This window comes from Ylistrum balloti, unplaced genomic scaffold (assembly GCF_031769215.1).
Source record: "Ylistrum balloti isolate Yb309-2 unplaced genomic scaffold, AGI_CSIRO_Ybal_v1 Utg369730, whole genome shotgun sequence".
Taxonomy (NCBI): domain Eukaryota; kingdom Metazoa; phylum Mollusca; class Bivalvia; order Pectinida; family Pectinidae; genus Ylistrum; species Ylistrum balloti.
Window position 1 is genome coordinate 1,474,623 of NW_026781945.1, and position 24,806 is coordinate 1,499,428.

The 24,806-nt window shown below is 36.7% G+C and overlaps 1 protein-coding gene across 1 annotated transcript; it reads left to right on the forward strand.

The window, feature by feature from the left end:
- The first annotated feature begins 128 nt into the window (after nucleotides 1–128).
- On the forward strand, nucleotides 129–24,806 carry LOC132565703 (opioid growth factor receptor-like protein 1). Its single transcript, XM_060230401.1, has 7 exons — nucleotides 129–266; nucleotides 1,521–1,607; nucleotides 2,204–2,276; nucleotides 2,814–2,892; nucleotides 6,843–6,909; nucleotides 9,080–9,228; nucleotides 23,548–24,806. Exons 1-7 carry the CDS (start codon nucleotides 129–131, stop codon nucleotides 24,104–24,106), a joined length of 1,152 nt encoding a protein of 383 aa, XP_060086384.1. The 3' UTR covers nucleotides 24,107–24,806.

Consider the following 24,806-nt stretch of genomic DNA (forward strand, 5'->3'; position numbering starts at 1 on the left):
ATTAATATATACGGGCGCCATTATATTACATATGAAACGAAAGTATTGATGCATACGAAACTATAAACTCTAAAATCAAGCGTAAACTTCCTGTTTCGTTTTTGTTTTGCAAGCCAGTAGATGGTGCAATGTCCATTAAATCAAATAGCCGTGAAGTTAAAAGTTCCTCGTCTAAAGGAGCAGTATCTTACAAAGACAAATTCAAGCAGACGACAATGGGCAACAATATGAGCGTAGATGAGTCGCCGACACACAGAAAACGTGCGGTAAATGCTAAATGATTTGTGAACCAGTCAAACCGAAAGCTGTTTCGTTGTTGCTAACCTTAGCGCAATAGTAACCAACCAGTATTTTATCACTCGTTCATGGCAAGGTAGCTACCAAACTGAGAGCATTAACGGAATTTCGAAGTAATACAGAGGTGTCAAGGAAACCCAAAACACAGAATATCATCAAAGCAAAGTACATTTGTACACGAATCTGTGCCTGTATATGTATTTAATACAAATGAGTTTAATTAACAGAAGGTTGTAATTCCTTTCACAGAGTATTTCATCATTCTGATGTCACTGGTATCTTTTTAAGTTCCTCTACTATATAGAGAATCAATTATGTTCCTATAGAATTCCAATCTCTTGGTTGTATGAAATTAAAGTGTTATCCCTCTGACTTTAAGTTCTGGTACAATGTAGCAGACAACATTTCAGTTGCCTTTTCCTGAACGAGACATGTTTAAGATATACAGGTATAGCAGATTGATTTATTGAAATACACCCTTACATGTGTTTGTATTTATAAGTTATCAGGGAAATGCAAATCGATTTCTGTACACCTGCCAAAAATTATTAATGTTCTCATGTTTAAGCAAATCCCAACTCATAATGGTTTCATGATATGAATGTGGTAACTGTTAGGAAATCGCACATCATGTAAAGCAAGTTAATGGTTTTTAGACATGAATTGGAGATTGTCCAAATAGTAATCTTCAACCTCGTACAAATATTTTACTCCAAAAACTGTGAAGTCACACATTGTCAACTTCATCATGACCTTACCGATTATTTTGAGGATTTTTTTTCCAAAAATAAAAGCATTAAGATGGGGTAATTTAATGAACAAAAATGGCCACACAATCAACTACCTACTACTACCACTAATAAATCTGGTACATGAAAAATACAGTTACCTCCCCGATTTTGATTTAGAGCAAGCAGCATAAAGAAGACAGTTTCCATACAGCATGTTTATTACGTTTGTCAGGTAAAACATATCAATTGCTGGAAATGATTGTATGCGACTTATATTACACCTGAATTTGAAGTTATTTGTCATTTGTTTTTTTATTTTCCTTTATGAACATCACTGAGTAAGATCTGAGGTAGTTGGTTATTAAAAACACTAGCTGTCTCTTGTACCGCATTTCTTCAATAGAAAAAAGCGCCTTTTCAAATCAATGACTGAAGAAAGCTTTGAAATATATACTTATAGCTATGACAGATCAAGTTGTATATTTGTTGCAGGTAGGAAGAGGTAGACACATATTTGGTGCATCATTCTTTAGAAAGTGGAGTGATAAAGACACCCAGCAGTACAGAGAGGGATACCCAGTAAGTAATATTTACAGACTTCTAGGATTCTAGTTTATTCCCATTGTTTAGTTTTAATTAGATGATTAAATTGTCCATTTTGTTCTTTTGTATTAAGATAAATTTTATAAATAACTTTACAAAATAAAGTTAAATGGTATATTGACAGTGTACTGTATCCCTTTAAAAACAATTTTCACTTTTTAACCAAGAGAACAGGGTAGTAATATTAGATTTGTAGTATATTGGAATGAATGGCTACTAAGTTTGTTCAAGTGAAATCCTTTGATCCAGTTTCAAGTTTACAAAAAAGGCTACAAATATTTTAAGATCTTTAAAGAACATCTAAAAACCAAATGCCTAGTATCATAATATCTGTGTAATAGCATGCCTTAGAAATGAGTTTTCATGCTTGCAGAAATTGAATTAAGAAAGCAGACATTTCTTTTTAACAAGTGTTTTATAATACTCATGTAATTTGTGTAGGTTTCACAAGTACTACATCTTCACTATACCATCAGACATGATGTAATTTTGTACATAGTTATTGTGAAATATCAGTTTGAAGTTTGAAATGTCAACAAATTTATTTTCACAAAAAAATGTGTTGTGTGTAGGGGAAAAAGGATCACCCAAGTCTGAAAGAAAACCTGCTATTCTACACAGGGCAGATCAAGTCTCACCCAGACGGTAGGTGACACATCCAGAATCACGAATCAAGAGTGTGTCAAAAATGACAACAAACAAGTCAAATTTTCATGTTTTGTTCATTTTGTCAAATGATCTGATTGTTGTTTCACTAAAAAAAATGTAGAGTGCATGATTAAAAAGCCTTAGTGCCATCAGAGAATTCTAGGCACATGTGACATGTTTTAATTCATTTAGCAAATGATGATGATCTAAGAAAAGTCTTGGTGTTTTAAAAGGAAAAGTTCATTAAGTTAAATTCACTGAATATTGAAATTTCACTTATTTTGATTTTTTTACCTGATATCATCACAATCGAAATTCAAAAATATTTTTTTAAATGTTTGATTCAAGGTTTTGAATTTTGATTTATAAATTCTGGGCCAGATTGGTCCTGACAATTAATAGCTGTTGGATTACCATAGTGTCATTTTTGGACACAAACATCCAATTTCAAAAGTTAAAGAGTTTGAAGTTCCTTTAACAGAGAAAGACTCATAGCTCAGGTTTGGTTTTGAGTGTGGAGTTATCTAATTTCAGGAGATTACATACAAAAGATCCATGAGAACTGGTGGGGAAATTTCAGGCTTCTGGAGTCTCACCATGGCTACATACAGTGGTAGGTACACACCATTTCCTTATAGATATATCACCATGGCTACATACAGTGGTATGTACACACCATTTCCTTATAGATATATCACCATGGCTACGTACAGTGGTACGTACACACCATTTCCTTATAGATATATCACCATGACTACATACAGTGATACATACACACCATTTCCTTATAGATATATCACCATGGCTACGTACAGTGGTAGGTACACACCATTTCCTTATAGATATATCACCATGGCTACGTACAGTGGTACGTACACACCATTTCCTTATAGATATATCACCATGGCTACGTACAGTGGTAGGTACACACCATTTCCTTATAGATATATCACCATGGCTACGTACAGTGGTAGGTACACACCATTTCCTTATAGATATATCACCATGACTACATAGAGTGATACATACACACCATTTCCTTATAGATATATCACCATGACTACATACAGTGATACATACACACCATTTCCTTATAGATATATCACCATGACTACATACAGTGATACATACACCCCATTCTAATTGATATAATGATATATTGGGATATTGGGACATATTTTATGATTGTTTATCAAGTAAGCTGCTGGAATTTTAGAACAGCATAAAATGAAAACTTCCAACACATTGTTTCCATGTAAAAGTAACTTTACCAACAAATTATCATTTCAAGATTTTGTTTAGAAATAAAGATATTAACCAAAATTCTTAACTAACCGATATAGATATAATAAACATATGCATGATGGGTTAGTCTAAGATATGAGCAATGCTACCCAGTGTCGGAAAAAAGGTATTTCTCGGCTTATTTTGAGAGATGTTTGGAGAAATCTCAGACAGCCATTTAGGTCAAAGAGGGATACAATAAAAATATATGACATACATGAAGATTACAATGTTAAGGCTAGATTGATATATCTTTTTCATTGTGGTATTATTTAAAAATATATCAAATAAAACATACTAATTAGTTTCAGTAAAATATAATAATTAGCTCTGTGAAATTTTCCAATGTTTTTCTTAGTGGCAAATTTGTTTCACAGAGAAAAACATACCACTTGGAGAAGATTACCCTTTTCTTATAGTATAACGTTTTCTAGATTAACCTCTATATATAAATGGCTTGAAATGCACATCGCCAAAAACTTAAAAATACGTTTTCAAGTAATCAAGATGAGAGCTCATCTGATTTCATAATCACTTGATTTTCTAATTAAGGCAGGGAAACCTTTGTTACTTTCTGTATATGAGAAATGCATCATTGCCTTTCAGAGAAGGTGCTGAAGGCACAAGAAGACACTGAATGCTTCAAACTTCTTTATTTAGACAAATTCTTAATATTTGTTTATTGTTGTATGCATTTAATGAAATACAATTGATTGAATTTAATTACATTTGAAAATTTATGAGATTTCATTTGAGATGTATAAACAATCCGAGTGAAGCCAGGAAAGAGGCAATTTAAAATGATTTACACAGTACATTTGTAATTGTTTGTACCTAATTGAGCATCTTAGCTCGCTTTTAGGCATTGTCTATTTCATATATGTTATGACTATGGTGACGTATAAAGATTCCTCATACCAGTGTCCCTGAATATGTTTTTTTTTTGGATCCTTAGGGTATAAGACATATATAGATGTAATATGTACATTAGTACACTGCATTTTACATAACAGCCCCTCCATTCTAAGTCAGAGTACCAAAAATGCTCCAACTTTTTTTTCAACTGCAATGTGATTATTCTGTCAATGAAATTTACAATGTAGACAAATAAGTGAAAAGAAGAGAGAGAAAAAACCTACCGAATTACTTAGATCAGTTAAAGATCAAATAATTAGATTTTATGATGTGGATGTGACACTTGTTCTCTTGTTTATCAAAGGTTAAAGCATACTGCACTCATCATTTGGATAACTGTCAATCATCTAATGTTAAAGCATACTGCACTCATCATTTGGATAACTGTCAATTGTAAATGTTAAAGCATACTGCACTCATCATTTGGATAACTGTCAATTGTCAATGTTAAAGCATACTGCACTCATCATTTGGATAACTGTCAATTGTCAGATGTTAAAGCAAAAGCATACTGCACTCATCATTTGGATAACTGTCAATTGTCAGATGTTAAAGCATACTGCACTCATCATTTGGATAACTGTCAATTGTCAGATGTTAAAGCATACTGCACTCATCATTTGGATAACTGTCAATCATCTAATGTTAAAGCATACTGCACTCATCGTTTTGATAACTGTCAATCATCTAATGTTAAAGCATACTGCACACATCATTTGGATAACTGTCAATTGTCAATGTTAAAGCATACTGCACTCATCATTTGGATAACTGTCAATCATCTAATGTTAAAGCATACTGCACTCATCGTTTGGATAACTGTCAATCATCTAATGTTAAAGCATACTGCACTCATCGTTTTGATAACTGTCAATCATCTAATGTTAAAGCATACTGCACTCATCGTTTGGATAACTGTCAATCGTCAATGTTAAAGCATACTGCACTCATCATTTGGATAACTGTCAATTGTCAATGTTAAAGCATACTGCACTTATCGTTTGGATAACTGTCAATCATCTAATGTTAAAGCATACTGCACCCATCGTTTGGATAACTGTCAATTGTCAATGTTAAAGCATACTGCACTCATCATTTGGATAACTGTCAATTGTCAATGTTAAAGCATACTGCACTTATCGTTTGGATAACTGTCAATCATCTAATGTTAAAGCATACTGCACTCATCGTTTGGATAACTGTCAATTGTCAATGTTAAAGCATACTGCACTCATCGTTTGGATAACTGTCAATCATCTAATGTTAAAGCATACTGCACACATCGTTTGGATAACTGTCAGTCATCTAATGTTAAAGCATACTGCACTCATCATTTGGATAACTGTCAGTCATCTAATGTTAAAGCATACTGCACACATCATTTGGATAACTGTCAGTCATCTAATGTTAAAGCATACTGCACTCATCGTTTGGATAACTGTCAATCATCTAATGTTAAAGCATACTGCACACATCATTTGGATAACTGTCAGTCATCTAATGTTAAAGCATACTGCACTCATCATTTGGATAACTGTCAGTCATCTAATGTTAAAGCATACTGCACACATCATTTGGATAACTGTCAGTCATCTAATGTTAAAGCATACTGCACTCATCATTTGGATAACTGTCAGTCATCTAATGTTAAAGCATACTGCACTCATTGTTTGGATAACTGTCAATCATCTAATGTTCAAGCATACTGCACTCATCGTTTGGATAACTGTCAATTGTCAATGTTAAAGCATACTGCACTCATCGTTTGGATAACTGTCAATCATCTAATGTTAAAGCATACTGCACTCATCGTTTGGATAACTGTCAATCATCTAATGTTAAAGCATACTGCACTCATCGTTTGGATAACTGTCAATTGTCAATGTTAAAGCATACTGCACTCATCGTTTGGATAACTGTCAATTGTCAATGTTAAAGCATACTGCACTCATCGTTTGGATAACTGTCAATTGTCAATGTTAAAGCATACTGCACTTATCGTTTGGATAACTGTCAATCATCTAATGTTAAAGCATACTGCACTCATCATTTGGAGAACTGTCAATTGTCAATGTTAAAGCATACTGCACTCATCATTTGGATAACTGTCAATCGTCAATGTTAAAGCATACTGCACTCATCGTTTGGATAATTGTCAATTGTCAAATGTTAAAGGATACTGTCATAATTGTTAAAATAACAGTCAATCACCGCAGTAAGGAGAAATAACAAAAAGGATATGTAGATTTAACTTAGATAGTACTGAAATATCCTCTGATATACTGTACTGTATGTACATGTAGTATCTGGCTGTGAGAAAAACATCTTGCAAGGGAAGTAACTCTGTTTTAAATTTTATTTTAGGCTGTTTCCCATTAGAGAGTCAGGCATGAACTTTTATTCACAAGAATTACAGCTCCATGAAATCAAGGTAGGTCTGAGTATGTTGACATGCAACAATAAACTACATACAACATAACAAATAGTTTTAATTGTAAGCAAGAAGTCAGAGATCTGTGTAATCAGTACCTTTAGTTAGTCAGAAACCTCCTCAGTCATTATTCTGTGTAATCAGTACCCTTTAGTTAGTCAGAAACCTCCTCAGTCATTATTCTGTGTAATCAGTACCTTTAGTAAGTCAGAAACCTCCTCAGTCATTATTCTGTGTAATCAGTACCTTTAGTTAGTCAGAAACCTCCTCAGTCATTATTCTGTGGAGTCAGTACCTTTAGTAAGTCAGAAACCTCCTCAGTCATTATTCTGTGGAGTCAGTACCTTTAGTAAGTCAGAAACCTCCTCAGTCATTATTCTGTGGAGTCAGTACCTTTAGTTAGTCAGAAACCTCCTCAGTCGTTATTCTGTGTAATCAGTACCCTTTAGTAAGTCAGAAACCTCCTCAGTCATTATTCTGTGGAGTCAGTACCCTTTAGTTAGTCAGAAACCTCCTCAGTCATTATTCTGTGGAGTCAGTCAAGAAGCACCACAGTAAGCTGGATTTACTCAAGAATCTCTTTAATCAGAAATTTCTGGAGGTAGTAAGTAGTTTGTCATAAACAGAAGTATGTGGATTAGCTAGAAATATCTTTAGTCAGAAGTCTCTGGAGTTAGTTAGGAATATCCTTAATCGACAATCTTCAGATTTATTAAAGAATAACCTGTACCAGATTAACTGATTTGGTCAGAAACCTCCTTAGTCATAAATCTGTGGATTTAATCAAGAATCTCCCCGAATTCTCTCACAACAGTCAGGAACATCTTAATCAGAAATCTTTGGAGGTAGTAAGGAATCTCCTTACTTAAATATGTATGGAATATCCTTTGGTGGTAAGCTTAAACTCTGTTCATAAGCATGGACAAGAAAACAAACAAGCAAACAAACCTAGCAGTCTTTAGATTACACCATGAAATTGTGCTAATAAATGTTAATAATTATTTTAATATTGGCGACTGATCTGATTATGTGTTCATGTTTCGTCAATGTTTATAGCCCTAATTATGAATTTACAACATATCATGAAGAGCATGTATAAATGCTTAGACAGCTAATACACATGATTTTTTTTTATATCATGTTACATCTGTCTTGTACAATAATGTGTACAATCACGAGCAAGGCTTTATCAACTCTTTTTCCATTGAAATGAAACCTATTGTGCAGGCGTTGTTAATTGTACCTGGAAAATGAAGGTGTGATTGGTTTATATTTACACTCAGAAATGAACATGTATATAGATCTTCTTGGATTTAGATGCAATAATTAATACATACAGTTGTAATTGGAAGGAGTCATAAAAAACACACAGCTCCTAGCAAAAGGAGTTAAATCAGGTCTATAGCTTGTATTCTTCTTCTCTCTGATTTTCACCTCCACTAATACTGATGATTCTGGTGAGACTATAGTGACTCTGGTCTCTAGCCAGACATGCTACCACTAGTCTGTAAAGAAAACCCCACTAGCTAAGGCTAGAAAGGTGACCATGTCTGCCCTCAACTTCTACAACTTCTAGTATCATTAGGACTCATCAGTTTAAAACATACACTTTGTATTTGAGACCTAAACCAGTAATAATGTGCAGTACTGAAACAAACTCTAAACTGATAAAATGGCATAAGTCATTTATGTATAAGTTAATTTAAAAGAATAGAAAAATAAACATTTAATTGGATAAACTAGTAATTGATTGATTACTAGCCAGTTATAATAACTGATCATCCATGTTGAAATCTCAACCCATCTTCATGAACACAAGAAAATATTCAAACCTTCAGTGGCCTATAACAATGCACTATACTACAAAAAGTGTAGATTTTGGAGTTACACTTGACTGGGTATGGTCAGTTATTACCCCACCAATCACACTCTTCCAGCATATTGATCAAAGTAGATCTTATCATGACTGATTGTCTTGAACCTTCAAATTATATAAATAAATAATCAATAGTGACCAATCACTAAAGATTATGTGCCATTCCATACTGATAGATCACTTCCTTCATTTTAATACACATCGTCTATGAGTGTCCTTGACACTTTGATTTTAATTTCTAAGTTGTTTTGTTAAATGAGATTGTATTAACATTTTTGTTGTTTTTTAAATCAGAAAATCATGGAAGATAAAGAAGCTCATGCGCGAGTTCTCAAGTCTTACGAGATGATGCTTCATTTTTATGGCATGGAGCTTGAGAGTAAAGAGACAGGACAGATCAGACGTGGTGAGGATTGGAGGTCACAGTTCCGTCATCTCAACAGGTAAGGACAGATCAGATGTGGTGAGGATTGGAGGTCACAGTTCAGTCATCTCAACAGGTAAGGACAGATCAGACGTGGTGAGGATTGGAGGTCACAGTTCAGTCATCTCAACAGGTAAGGACAGATCAGACGTGGTGAGGATTGGAGGTCACAGTTCAGTCATCTCAACAGGTAAGGACAGATCAGACGTGGTGAGGATTGGAGGTCACAGTTCCGCCGTCTCAACAGGTAAGGACAGATCAGACGTGGTGAGGATTGGAGGTCACAGTTCTGTCATCTCAACAGGTAAGGACACATCAGACGTGGTGAGGATTGGAGGTCACAGTTCCGTCATCTCAACAGGTAAGGACACATCAGACGTGGTGAGGATTGGAGGTCACAGTTCCGTCATCTCAACAGGTAAGGACAGATCAGACGTGGTGAGGATTGGAGGTCACAGTTCCGTCATCTCAACAGGTAAGGACAGATCAGATGTGGTGAGGATTGGAGGTCACAGTTCCGTTATCTCAACAGGTAAGGACAGATCAGACGTGGTGAGGATTGGAGGTCACAGTTCCGTCATCTCAGCAGGTAAGGACAGATCAGACGTGGTGAGGATTAGAGGTCATAATTCCATCAACTCAACAGGTAAGGACAGATCAGATGTGGTGAGGATTGGAGGTCACAGTTCCGTCATCTCAATAGGTAAGGACAGATCAGACATGATGAGGAATGGAGGTCACAGTTACGCCATCTCAACAGGTAAGGACAATCAGTTGTGCTGGAAGTCAAAGTTACAGAATGTCAACAGCAAAGTAAAAACAAGATATAGGGAGGACTGCAGGTAGTGATTCTTACAGTTTGACTTGTAGAATAAAATATTGTAAACACACTCCAGGTAAATACAATAAACATCATTACCACTAGTACAATAATCAACATCATTGCCACTGGTACAATAATCAACATCATTACCACTGGTACAATAATCAACATCATTACCACTGGTACAATGATAAACATCATTACCACTGGTATAATGATAAACATCATTACCACTGGTACAATGATAAACATCATTACCACTGGTATAATGATAAACATCATTACCACTGGTACAATGATAAACATCATTACCACTGGTACAATGATAAACATCATTACCACTGGTACAATGATATACATCATTACCACTGGTACAATAATAAACATCATTACCACTGGTACAGTGATAAACATCATTACCACTGGTACAATGATAAACATCATTACCACTGGTACAATAATAAACATCATTACCACTGGTACAGTGATAAACATCATTACCACTGGTATAATGATAAACATCATTACCACTGGTATATAAACATCATTACCACTGGTACAGTGATATACATCATTACCACTGGTATAATGATAAACATCATTACCACTGGTACAATGATAAACATCATTACCACTGGTATAATGATATACATCATTACCACTGGTATAATGATATACACCATTACCACTGGTATAATGATATACATCATTACCACTGGTATAATGATATACATCATTACCACTGGTACAACGATAAACATCATTACCACTGGTACAATGATAAACATCATTACCACTGGTACAATGATCAACATCATTACCACTGGTACAATGATATACATAATTACCACTGGTACAATGATATACATAATTACCACTGGTACAATGATATACATCATTACCACTGGTACAATAATAAACATCATTACCACTGGTACAATGATATACATCATTACCACTGGTATAATGATAAACATCATTACCACTGGTACAATAATAAACATCATTACCACTGGTACAGTGATAAACATCATTACCACTGGTATAATGATAAACATCATTACCACTGGTACAGTGATAAACATCATTACCACTGGTACAATGATAAACATCATTACCACTGGTACAATGATAAACATCATTACCACTGGTACAATGATATACATCATTACCACTGGTACATTAATGAACATCATTACCACTGGTACAATAATAAACATCATTACCACTGGTACAATTATAAACATCATTACCACTGGTACAGTGATAAACATCATTACCACTGGTACAATGATAAACATCATTACCACTGGTACAATGATATACATCATTACCACTGGTACAATGATAAACATCATTACCACTGGTACAATGATATACATCATTACCACTGGTACAATGATGAACATCATTACCACTGGTACAACGATAAACATCATTACCACTGGTACAATGATAAACATCATTACCACTAAAACAATGATCAACATCATTACCACTGGTATAATGATATACATCATTACCACTGGTATAAAACATCATTACCACTGGTACAATGATAAACATCATTACCACTGGTTGATATACATCATTACCACTGGTACAATGATATACATCATTACCACTGGTATTAATGATATACATCATTACCACTGGTACAATGATAATACATCATTACCACTGGTACAATGATAACACATCATTACCACTGGTACAATGATATACATCATTACCACTGGTACAACATCATGGTATAATGATATACATCATTACCACTGGTACAATGATAAACATCATTACCACTGGTACAATGATAAACATCATTACCACTGGTACAATGATATACATCATTACCACTGGTACAACGATAAACATCATTACCACTGGTACAATGATATACATCATTACCACTGGTACAACGATAAACATCATTACCACTGGTACAATGATAAACATCATTACCACTGGTACAATGATATACATCATTAACACTGGTACAGTGATAAACATCATTACCACTGGTACAATAATAAACATCATTACCACTGGTACAATGATATACATCATTACCACTGGTATAACGATAAACATCATTACCAATGGTACAATGATAAACATCATTACCACTGGTACAGTGATAAACATCATTACCACTGGTACAATGATATACATCATTACCACTGGTACAATTATATACATCATTACCACTGGTACAGTGATAAACATCATTACCACTGGTATAATGATATACATCATTACCACTGGTACAATGATAAACATCATTACCACTGGTATAATGATATACATCATTACCACTGGTACAATGATATACATCATTACCACTGGTACAATGATAAACATCATTACCACTGGTACAATGATAAACATCATTACCACTGGTACAATGATATACATCATTACCACTGGTACAGTGATAAACATCATTACCACTGGTACAATAATAAACATCATTACCACTGGTACAATGATATACATCATTACCACTGGTACAATGATAAACATCATTACCACTGGTACAATGATATACATCATTACCACTGGTACAATAATAAACAAAATTATGTTGATACAATTAACACAGGTGAAGTGTATATCCCTAACATACTTAACTAAGGCAAACATGATAAAAAAATTTCTCACAGGTAATTAGGGTATTGTTATTATTTATAGAAGGTGTTTACTGCTTGAAAAAATTATTGTAAATCATGTTTCTATAAAAGCACACTTATATTGCCATGAGCTAAGATTGGCAGAATTTCTTTACCCAGAATGCTAAAATCTCTAGTAGTTTGTTTAGTACGGGTCAATAGGGTTTTTTGCAGAAATTTCTGGTAACTACAATGTATTGATAATCTACAGACTGATAGATTTGAGGAAGACATCCCAGTAAAAAGTAACAGACCTCTCACTTATTGGAAAAGATAAAAAGGTCATCAACACTATCATTTAGTGTCTGACTAAAACAGGTATCAAGACCATTAGATTTTATGTAATAGATAGTAGCTAATAAGAGTTACCTCCCTTTAAGCATTTTTCTTGTCCATGTTAGACATATAGAAATATAGCTTTACGATGACAGACAGAAGCCTGCTGAAAGAAATTTATACTTATTTGCTAATGTCTTAGCTGAATTTTAGAGAACATCAAGACATATACCTGCAGAATATGAAAGATAAATCAGTTATCATTTATCATACTTTTTGTTGTCGGAAAAGGTTTAAATATAAATGTAATTCGTATAAATACTGAGCTGTGTATGATGGAATTACTGCTCCATAAACAGAAAGGGTAATTCAAAGATGGGGTCTCCTTGTAGTAGTTTGTGACTACCTTACTGAACAACATACCAAAGGCCCATCACATGCTATTAAAGTAACCGGGGTGAACTGTCAAGTCCAGAACACAACCATGAAAGCAGAGAATGTTCAGTGACCTCAGCTTCTCTAGAAACACTCTAGGTAGGGATCAAACTACTGGTTCACATAATTGGATCACCAGATCTGGTGCTGTACTGACTGAGCTATCAGGACCTCCATAATAAAATCTGGTGCTGTACTGACTGAGCTATCAGGGCCTCCATAATAAAATCTGGTGCTTTACTGACTGAGATATCAGGGTCTCCTTAATAAAATCTGGTGCTGTACTGACTGAGATATCAGGGCCTCCATAATAAAATCTGGTGCTGTACTGACTGAGCTATCAGGGCCTCCATAATAAAATCTGGTGCTGTACTGACTGAGATATCAGGTTCTCCTTAATAAAATCTGGTGCTGTACTGACTGAGATATTAGGGCCTGCTTAATAAATTCTGGTGCTGTACTGACTGAGCTATCATGGCCTGCTTAATAAAATCTGGTGCTGTACTGACTGAGATATCAGGGCCTCCTTAATAAAACCTGGTGTTGTACTGACTGAGATATCAGGGCCTCCGTGATAAAATCTGGTGCTGTACTGACTGAGCTATCAGGGCCTCCGCAATAAAATCTGGTGCTGTACTGACTGAGCTATCAGGGCCTCCGTAATAAAATCTGGTGCTGTACTGACTGAGATATCAGGTTCTCCTTAATAAAATCTGGTGCTGTACTGACTGAGCTATCAGGGCCTGCTTAATAAAATCTGGTGCTGTACTGACTGAGCTATCAGGGCCTGCTTAATAAAATCTGGTGCTGTACTGACTGCTTAATAAAATCTGGTGCTGTACTGACTGAGCTATCAAGGCCTCCTTTATAAAATCTGGTGCTGTACTGAGATATCAGGGCCTCCTTTATAAAGAAGGTATATATGATACCTTGATGATGACAAGAATCATGACATTGGATAACTGAATGAGAAAAATCATTAGAATTGGTGCACATATTTAATGCCTTAGGTAATTGACATGTAGGTGTCTCTGCGTCAGTCCTGGCTGTAATGTTTGACTAGACGAAGATCACTGTAATAAAATGGAAACAACACAAGGCAGAGTATCACGCCTATTTCCAGGCCATAAGGTACGATCACCTGAATGTGTGGTTGAAGACTAAATTCATTGTCTTGCTTACTGAATGAAGAGCAGTGAAATTACATAAAACATTTAGTATGTTTTTGTTCAGATATTTGATTCAGTCATTAAGTTTACTTACTGCAGCTTAAGCACTGCATTACTGCAGTTCAATTTTTTTAATGATTTTTATTTCTTTATTTTTTCAGTGCAAATACACACGCTGTAGTTGCAACAAGTTTTTAGTAAACATAATCACTTTTCTGACTTTTCAGATTTTGGTTTTGAGCATCCATTTAGTCTGGAGTTTACATGAAGCTTATTTATATTCATAGACAAAAAAGGGAAATTAACAATCATTCAAATTATAGGCTTCTTTGAAAAGATAAAATTTGAATTTTAAATTGTTTGTTGACAAGGATTTAGATAGGGCCTATGTGTTAGAGTATTGTTGACGTATCTTTAATCCTGATTAAATACCTGTACAGGTAAACAAGTACAATCATATAAATAAATTTTACCTACCATGACAGTAGCCACATCCGTGTACTTATACCATACCTCACATGTCGATACAGATATTTTTAAAACCAAGTTTGCTCAAAGTCCAGATAAATTAAGGAATTTATGGCCAACGTTGTAATGGACAAATTGTTTTGTACAATTGATTTTGTAAATCACTTTAAGCCTTGTGTAAGCTCTACAGGTGCTTTTTTCACCTGTTAAGATAGCATAGCTTTCAAAATGACTCCTGGATTGGCTGTACAAAGATTGGCTTCTATACAAAAGCTAATCTGACCTAAACTGTCACAGCATTAAATCACTATTGCGTATATCAATATTGTAAAATAATATCTCTTTTATGACAGACATTTGTAAAATATTTTCACAGCAGGTGTTAAGACGGTATGATTTTATGATAAGTTGTGATAAGGAGATGATTATAAAAATCAAATCTAAATTCTACAGGCTTTTGAACATTCCTGTACTGAGGAAAAGCTGCTGGCCTAGGTTATCTGTCCATACATGGTTTTACCAAATATCACCTGTATGTCTGGTAAGAGCCAATGTGTCTGACTGGGTGGGTTTAGAGTATCTGTCTGGGGAGGGCCAATGTGTCACACTGACTAGGTCCAGAGTATCTGTCAGGGTAAGGCCAATGTGTCTGACTGACTAGGTCCATAGTATCTGTCTGGCAAGAGCCAATGTGTCAGACTGGGTGAGTTTAGAGTGTCTGTCTGGCAAGGGTGAATGTGTCTTGTCTGGCTATAGCCAATGTGTCTGACTGGATGGGTTTAGAGTATCCGTCTGGCAAGAGCCAATGTGTCAGACTGGGTGGGTTTAGAGTATCCGTCTGGGGAGGGCCAATGTGTCTGATTGACTAGGTCCAGAGTATCTGTCTGGGAAAGGCAAATGTGTCTCACTGGGTGGGTTTAGAGTATCTGTCTGGGGAGGGCCAATGTGTCTGACTGGCAAGGGTGAATGTGTCTTTCGGGCAAGGGTGAAGGTGTCTTGTCTGGCTAGAGCCAATGCATTTGACTGGATGGGTTTAGAGTATCTGTCTGGGGAGGGCCAATGTGTCTGACTGGTAAGGGTGAATGTGTCTTTCTGGCTAGAGCCATTGTTTCTGACTGACTAGGGCTAGCATATCTGTTTAGGTAGAGCCAATGTTTCTTACTGGCTAGAACCAGCTGTGTCTGTCTGACTTAAGCCACTTTGACTGTCTGGCCTAGGACAGTTGTGTTTGTCACGCTTGGTCCGTTGTGTGCCCCTGACTAAGATCTAAGATCAAGTACTTTTTATAAATTGGATTATTGCAGGCTTAGGTGTTAGCTTCACTTCTGACAAACTTTGCAGGTCGTGGGATCAATGGTCAGACATGGATAAGAGTACTAAATGGTTAAATAAAATGAAATGGCAGATATTTTGTTTATTGAGACAAAGGCTGCATTATATGATGGTTAGAGGTCATGGAGTTTAAGGGAAAGGATGCTGTACATTTCTGAAATGATCTCAGAATGATAGGTATTTTGTATACAAATATGCAAGGTATAAAGTATTGAAGACGCAAGGTCATAAGCTCAAAAGTCACTGATGTTTTATACTTGTCTATGAATGGATTTCTTTGTCTGTAAATGCCATTATGTTTTATCGATTCTTACCAGAGTTATGTCCCTTGATAATTTTTTTCCAACTTGTTTTCCTAGCCTTTATAGGGTTACCTAGCAGCCCACTGGCAGGACATATTAGTTAGTCCCTAGGTGACAGTTCTAGTTCTAGTTTGGAGGGATGCCAGTAATAGTTTGTCATGCCAAGACTTCTAAAACTGGAGTTGACAAAGTACTATATAGCAGTGATCCTCCCCTCATACCATAAGGAGGTAAATGTTACGTCAGATTGGCACATTCTCTAGATTGTGCTGAGAGTAAATTTGCCTTGTATGACCTACTGTAAACTCAAGTAGCCATGCACCCGTTTAGAGACATCTGTAGTGTTTGCACACTCCATCATTGTTAAATCATTAACAAGTGATTATTTCCTCAGAACCTTAGTCTGATTAATGGGGCTGAATACTGTAGAGACGAGCAGCAATTTCAAAACTTTCACTAGACATTCCTCAAGGTGACCTCTAATCAGATAACCGAGTGGAAAAGGCTCTTTAATGTTCTTTAATAAAACTTATACAAACAAACATTCTCATGATCTGCAGGAGTTGACACAATCCTGAACCTGGAAATGCCGCTGTTGTAAGGCATGGGATTAATAAATCTGTGTTAGGGTTACTAGTTTATACTGTAGAACATTGTCACCGAAGGGTGGTGTATCCCAGAGCCACGACTGGTAGTGTATCAGATACTTACAAACCGTGGCTTAATAACTTTCTAATTGTGTTCAAACAGTTTGGCTGACCTTCAGGTCAAAGATGTTTGGAATCTTACGTCTAAGTGGACATTATTATAAATAACAAGTGAAGTGGCAGTGTTACACTGTCTGTAACTGTGACACCTGGTGGTGTGTCCCAGTGTTACACTGTCTGTAACTGTGACACCTGGTGGTGTGTCCCAGTGTTACACTGTCTGTAACTGTGACACCTGGTGGTGTGTCCCAGTGTTACACTGTCTGTAACTGTGACACCTGGTAGTGTGTCCCAGTGTTACTCTGTCTGTAACTGTGACACCTGGTGGTGTGTCCCAGTGTTACTCTGTCTGTAACTGTGACACCTGGTGGTGTGTCCCAGTGTTCACAAAAACATCTAGTAGTGTTCCTAACACCTGATGGTGTGTCCAAGTGTCACTCTCATAGCAACACCAGATGGTGTGTCCCAAGTGTCACTCTCATAGCAACACCTGATGTTGTGTTCACAAAAAACATCTGTGTAGTGTCACTCTCATAGCAACACCTGATGGTGTGTCCAAGTGTCACTCTCATAGCAACACCAGATGGTGTGTCCCAAGTGTCACTCTCATAGCAACACCTGATGTTGTGTTCCAAGTGTCACTCTCATAGCAACACCAGATGTTGTGTCCCAAGTGTCACTCTCATAGCAACACCTGATGTTGTGTCCAAAGTGTCACTCTCATAGCAACACCTGGTGGTGTGTCCCAGTGTTACACTGTCTGTAACTGTGACACCTGGTGATGTGTCCCAGTGTTACACTGTCTGTAACTGTGACACCTGGTGGTGTGTCCCAGTGTTACTCTGTCTGTAACTGTGACACCTGGTGGTGTGTCCCAGAGTTATACTCACAAAAACATCTAGTAGTGTTCCTAACACCTGATGGTGTGTCCAAGTGTCACTCTCATAGCAACACCTGATGTTGTGTCCCAAGTGTCACTTTCATAGCAACACCTGATGGTGTGTCCATGTGTCACTCTCATAGCAACACCTGATGTTGTGTCCCAAGTGTCACTCTCATAGCAACACCTGATGGTGTTTCCAAATGTCACTCTCATAGCAACACCTGATGGTGTGTCCTAAGTGTCACTCTCATAGCAACACCTGATGGTGTGTCCAAGTGTCACTCTCATAGCAACACCTGATGGTGTGTCCAAATGTCACTCTCATAGCAACACCTGATGGTGTGTCCTAAGTGTCACTCTCATAGCAACACCTGATGGTGTGTCCAAGTGTCACTCTCATAGCAACACCTGATGGTGTGTCCAAGTGTCTCTCTCATAGAAACACCTGATGGTGTGTCCAAGTGTCACTCTCATAGCAACACCTGATGGTGTGTCCCAAGTGTCACTCTCATAGCAACACCTGATGTTGTGTCCCAAGTGTCACTCTCATAGCAACACCTGATGGTGTGTCCCAAGTGTCACTCTCATAGCAACACCTGATGTTGTGTTCCAAGTGTCACTCTCATAGCAACACCTGATGGTGTGTCCAAATGTCACTCTCATAGCAACACCTGATGGTGTGTCCCAAGTGTCACTCTCATAGCAACACCTGATGGTGTGTCCCAAGTGTTACAATTACAGTGACACATATTGGTGTTTCCCTCTTTTTTCACTGGATTGGGATGGGGAATTTTTGTGGGATTGGGAATTTTTGTTGGATGGGAATTTTTGTGGGATGGGGAATTTTTGTGAGATGCGGTATGTTTGTGGGATGGGGTATGTTTGTAGGATTGGGAATGTTTGCCTCATTTTGGGAAGAATATCAATGAACTGGGAAGGAAAATTTTCAGGAGCAAATTGTAAACATTTGGAATTTGACTTAAATGTGAAATAATCTCATTTGGAAATTGGGCCCAAAAAGCCCTATATAGCCCTGTTATGAGGAATAGAAAATAGAAATACATGGTTTTATAGAAATGGAGGTGCTGGAGAGGTGCATGTTTTTTGTGCATGTTGTTAATCTTCAGTGTAGACGTGTAATTTGTCACTGACACAAGTTTAGGAATATTTATTGCATGTTAATATAATCACATTTAATAGAAATTCCAATATTCACAGCATGCCACCCGCAGTATGAAATTTACGATGCAAACCATGCCAGTTTGGGCTGTTTAATTGAAATGAAAAGCTATAGATCTACCATGAACAAAGATTCTAGTCACATACTTGCTTGTTTAAAGCAAATAGATCGTCAATTTTATCAATTTGATAAAACTGCAATTGACACCTTGATGATAGAGGGTATTTAATACATGTACCATGAGGAAAACCAACAGCTGTTTTTGTCAAGCTTACTTCTCCTGATAAGGTCAAAAGATATCATTCTTAAACTGTTTTGCAATACCAGGAGATTCCATAAGTCTTGTAAGAGAAATTGTTTGAGCCATTGAGACTTAAAATGTTGGGGGGGATGTTGCTTTATCATCCAAGTTTTGAATTTTTCTGTAAGGTAGATATAACAAGCCTTTGGCAGAAGTTACATATCCTGGACATAAATAATGTAAAATTAAAAAAATAACTCAAGTATATGTGATATTCCTTTGTAAATTGTTGTCATTCTCTCTTTGATAACATTTTAAATTTTCAACCATTTGTTTTTTACCAATAGTTGATTGCTATTTACAATTAAGTTTATACTTTCATTTGTGAAATACTTTTGAACTACACCAACGCCCCACCCCCTCAGTTCTCACAGAGATCTGGATACTACACCAACGCCCCACCCCCTCAGTTCTCACAGAGATCTGGATAATACACCAACGCCCCACCCCCTCAGTTCTCACAGAGATCTGGATACTACACCAACGCCCCACCCCCTCAGTTCTCACAGAGATCTGGATACTACACCAACGCCCCACCCCCTCAGTTCTCACAGAGATCTGGATAATCCACCAACGCCCCACCCCCTCAGTTCTCACAGAGATCTGGATACTACACCCACGCCCCCCCCACTCAGTTCTCACAGAGATCTGGATACTACACCAACGCCCCACCCCCTCAGTTCTCACAGAGATCTGGATACTACACCAACGCCCACCCCCGCAGTTCTCACAGAGATCTGGATACTACACCAACGCCCACCCCCTCAGTTCTCACAGAGATCTGGATACTACACCAACGCTCCACCCCCTCAGTTCTCACAGAGATCTGGATAGCACTTCCCACAAGTGTTTACCCCATGTCTGCTATTGACAGTAAATTCCTCTATCTGAAATAGATAAAATATCTATCCAAATATAGAATGTTTGAAATATAGGACATGAAACAGTGAGTCATGTTTTGTATTGTTTTGTTACATCTTTTGGTAACTGCCTCGTCATTGTGGGAAGAGAACCTACCAACCTGTAAGGTGATGTTTGAGAGAATGGGTGTACCTTTGCGGTGTATAACCTTTCCCACCATGTTTTTACACAATTTCAAGTAAATCTCACCACACCAGAAGGTATTGCTGTCTCATCCATAAACAGGTCTTGGTTTTAAATACAAAAATATCTTGATCTTATTTAGTTAAATGATTGTGGTACTTGAGGTATACAGCTTGTCTCTGTGTTCTGTACTCAGTACAATATTTTATCATTCCAACATTTTCTGTTGTTGGAGGTAATTTTTTTTAAGATAAAAAGTAAAAGTGACACTAATATTTACAAATAGCTCAGTCCCTAGACAGGAACAGGCACTGTAAACTCTTAATGTCACAGCAGGGGCAAATGTGAAGTACAAAAACGTAGCCGTTCAAAAAATGTGTGGCCTTTAAAGGGCACCCTGATCCCTGTGGTCAAATGGTGTGGGACCACCACATACCTGGAATAGGGACCATAGTCTGGTTTCTTCAATAAACCATTTTACAAAGCCATGCTGCCAAAATTTGATTTGTTGATAGGCTGAACCAAAAGAGAGTAAGGGATTAAGATAAAATGTATTTTTAAAGGTAGTAAAACATATCTGTGGTAGCTGCATACTTGTCATAGCCTTGTGATAGGGGAGAAATGTATAGGCAATATTAGAGGGAATTCTAGTGAATTATTAATTAAAAGTGTATAAATGACTAGTTTGGTTATCACACTTGTAGATACTATTACTGTATAGCCTGAAATGTGTATTGTTTAGAAAGTTTCTATTTCTTTGTTGCTAAATCAGCAAAGTTTTTATCATTGAAGTGATGGCTTGGGAAAAAAATAATAAAAGACTGTCCAAGTGGATATTTCATGTTATACAAAGTAGATTTATTTATGACTGTATTCATCTTCTTGTAGGACTGAAGTAAAATCACATTTGTGATCGGACCTCGGCCACGTCAGTTGATATTTAATTATGTTAATCTGGCATGCTTTCAATATCATATTTGTGAGGTAAAGACTTTTGTTAATGAAATCAAGGCCTGGTTATCAACAATAAATGCCAGGATTTTTAGCAGACAATCTTGGATGTTGTAACTGTGTGATGAAATCAGGGATCTTCAATATATTCATTCCCTATGATTCAATATAGAGAGACTTTGAGTGTTGCTATATGAATCTATAGTCAGTTACTGGTGAGAAAAGTAGAAATACAACGTGTGTAACATGGTATGCTGAGAAATACAGATCAATGTTTGACTCATCTTAAGGGTATATTTGCCAAATGTTTTTCATAAATGTTTCTCTAAGTACTCTGAAAGTTTCCTGTCTCTGAACATTGTTACAAACATGCACTATGACATTCCTTGAGTCGGGGATTACAGAGATGTGTACAAGAAAACAGGGTCACAATAAGCTGACATGTGTACAGGAATTGGAGGGGTTTACACATATTTCCTTTTTATTTTATAAACACTGTCAGGTTGAAGGATTTGTATTGTAATCCTAGAAGTATTTCATGAATCCAGATTTAAAATCGTCTGTACTGTTAGGGTTAGTCATAAATGGACAATTTGATCCTCTGTTATCAGATTTCCAGTAAAGCCTTGATCAATATCACTTGATGCAGTTTTTTTTAGCAATACAAGTGATTGTAAACAAATAGTAATGGTCATAAATAATTGCTACTGAATAAACAGATTATCACTGAATTCAAGGTCACGACCTCCAGGTACACATCAGGCTTTTTAAAAGTTGTACCTTTGGTTGTTCTACCTATAGTCAAGGTCATGACCTTTAGGTACACATCAGGCTTTTTAAATATTGTACCTTTGGTTGTTCTACCTATAGTCATGGTCATGACCTCCAGGTGCACACCAGGCCAATCAATACCAGAGTTGTCTTTCCATATCAGTCACAATACGTCTCTGTAAATGGCTCAGGGAACTACCAATAATTGACCATGTGGTCAGGGTCAACATTTGCCGTTAGGCAAAACTATTTCAGCATTCCTGACGACACCTATGAAGGACACAGCTGTAAACTGTGTTGTATGCTATATATCAGTGTAAAAATCATTTGTGCTTTTTGAGATGTTATGTGCAGATATTTTAGCTAAATTACCATCAGTTATCACTGAAATCACAATATCAACATGTAAAAAATGAAAGTTCTCAACGTAAACATGACAGTTTTTGACTGTTAACTCAAAATTGATCCTCTGCGAAATAATTCTTAACATTTATAACCAAGTAACAAAACAGAAAAAGAATGAAATTATTTGACATAAAAATATTTTTTCAAGAATCTTGAAATGGCATGAGCCATTTACCGAGGTGTTACTGGGGTACCACAATGCAGACTGTGAAAGACTGACATCAGGCCTTATAATACTTGCTTCATCTCGGTGTTCTGCCTATACCCAAGGTCACAACCTTCATGTACACATTAGGTCGTTTAAGATATTAAAATGGCTGACTGAAGACAACCTTGGTTTTGACACTTGGAATTTGTTAACGCAAACTGTAAAAAGTGTTTGATTTTGTTTAGACCTCCTATGTAGCATTTCCAGATTATCAAACGATATAGAGAAAATGGGTAAGATTGAAAAAGAAAGGCTCAGTCTTGCATAGAACCAATTAAAATAATTCATTGATTGGCACAAAGACCCCTCTAGGATCTTGTTTTATTTTTTATCAAATTTTAGTTATACATTGCAATTTTTATGAAAATTTCTGATGATACACCATTAATATTGATGTTTTCCTTTGCTGTTTAGTTCCTACCATAACTACCTGCGGATCACCAGAATTCTGAAATCCTTGGGGGAGTTTGGATATGAGCATTTAAAGCGACCATTTGTGGAATTTGTTCTGCAAGAGGCATTGGAGACAGGAAATCTAGCTAATGTCCTGGAGAGCTGTGTTAACTACTGGATAGGTACAATTAAGGACGATGATGCTCGCAAACAACTAATGGATTATGTTACTAAAATGGAGGCAGGATATGGTAATGATGATACACCTTCCGATGATGAGTTGAAGGAGGCACAAGCCCCAAAAGAGAAAAGTACATTAAAATCTTCTAACAGTGAAAAGGGCGTAAATTCAAACTGTTCTGTCAGTATTGACGATGAATTTAGTGATGATTCACAGGAGATGAAAATGTGGGCAAATGCAGATTTACTAGGATCAGCAGACGTGGAAACTGTGTGTGATACTGATATGAAGGCTGGGACAGAGGAGGACAAGATGGAGGTTGAGCAGAGCCAAATTGAGGAATCAAACACACAACCACAGACAGACGAAACACAGCCCTATAGCCTGAGTGAGGTTTAAACACCTTTGATTTAAAACTTTTTAAATAAAAACAAATGCATGCATCAGTACAAGTGTCATGGACCTCTTTAAATGTACTGTTGTGCCAGTTATGTAGAACCCACTTTCATGTAAATATACATACTAAAGTAAACAGTGCCAGTGCTTTGGACCTTATGGTTAGAGTAGAGTTGTATGTCTATTGGTCTGATGTCAGATGTCATCACTTCCTATTCCAACCTTGTACAGTCTAATACTCTGCTCTGGTTAGGGTAGAGTTGTATGTCTTTGATGGTCTGATGTCAGATGTCATCACTTCCTATTCCAACCTTGTACAGTCTAATACTCTGCTCTGGTTAGGGTAGAGTTGTATGTCTTTGTTGGTCTGATGTCAGATGTCATCACTTCCTATTCCAACCTTGTACAGTCTAATACTCTGCTCTGGTTAGGGTAGAGTTGTATGTCTGTTGGTCTGATGTCAGATGTCATCACTTCCTATTCCAACCTTGTACAGTCTAATACTCTGCTCTGGTTAGGGTAGAGTTGTATGTCTTTGTTGGTCTGATGTCAGATGTCATCACTTCCTATTCCAACCTTGTACAGTCTAATACTCTGCTCTGGTTAGGGTAGAGTTGTATGTCTATTGGTCTGATGTCAGATGTCATCACTTCCTATTCCAACCTTGTACAGTCTAATACTCTGCTCTGGTTAGGGTAGAGTT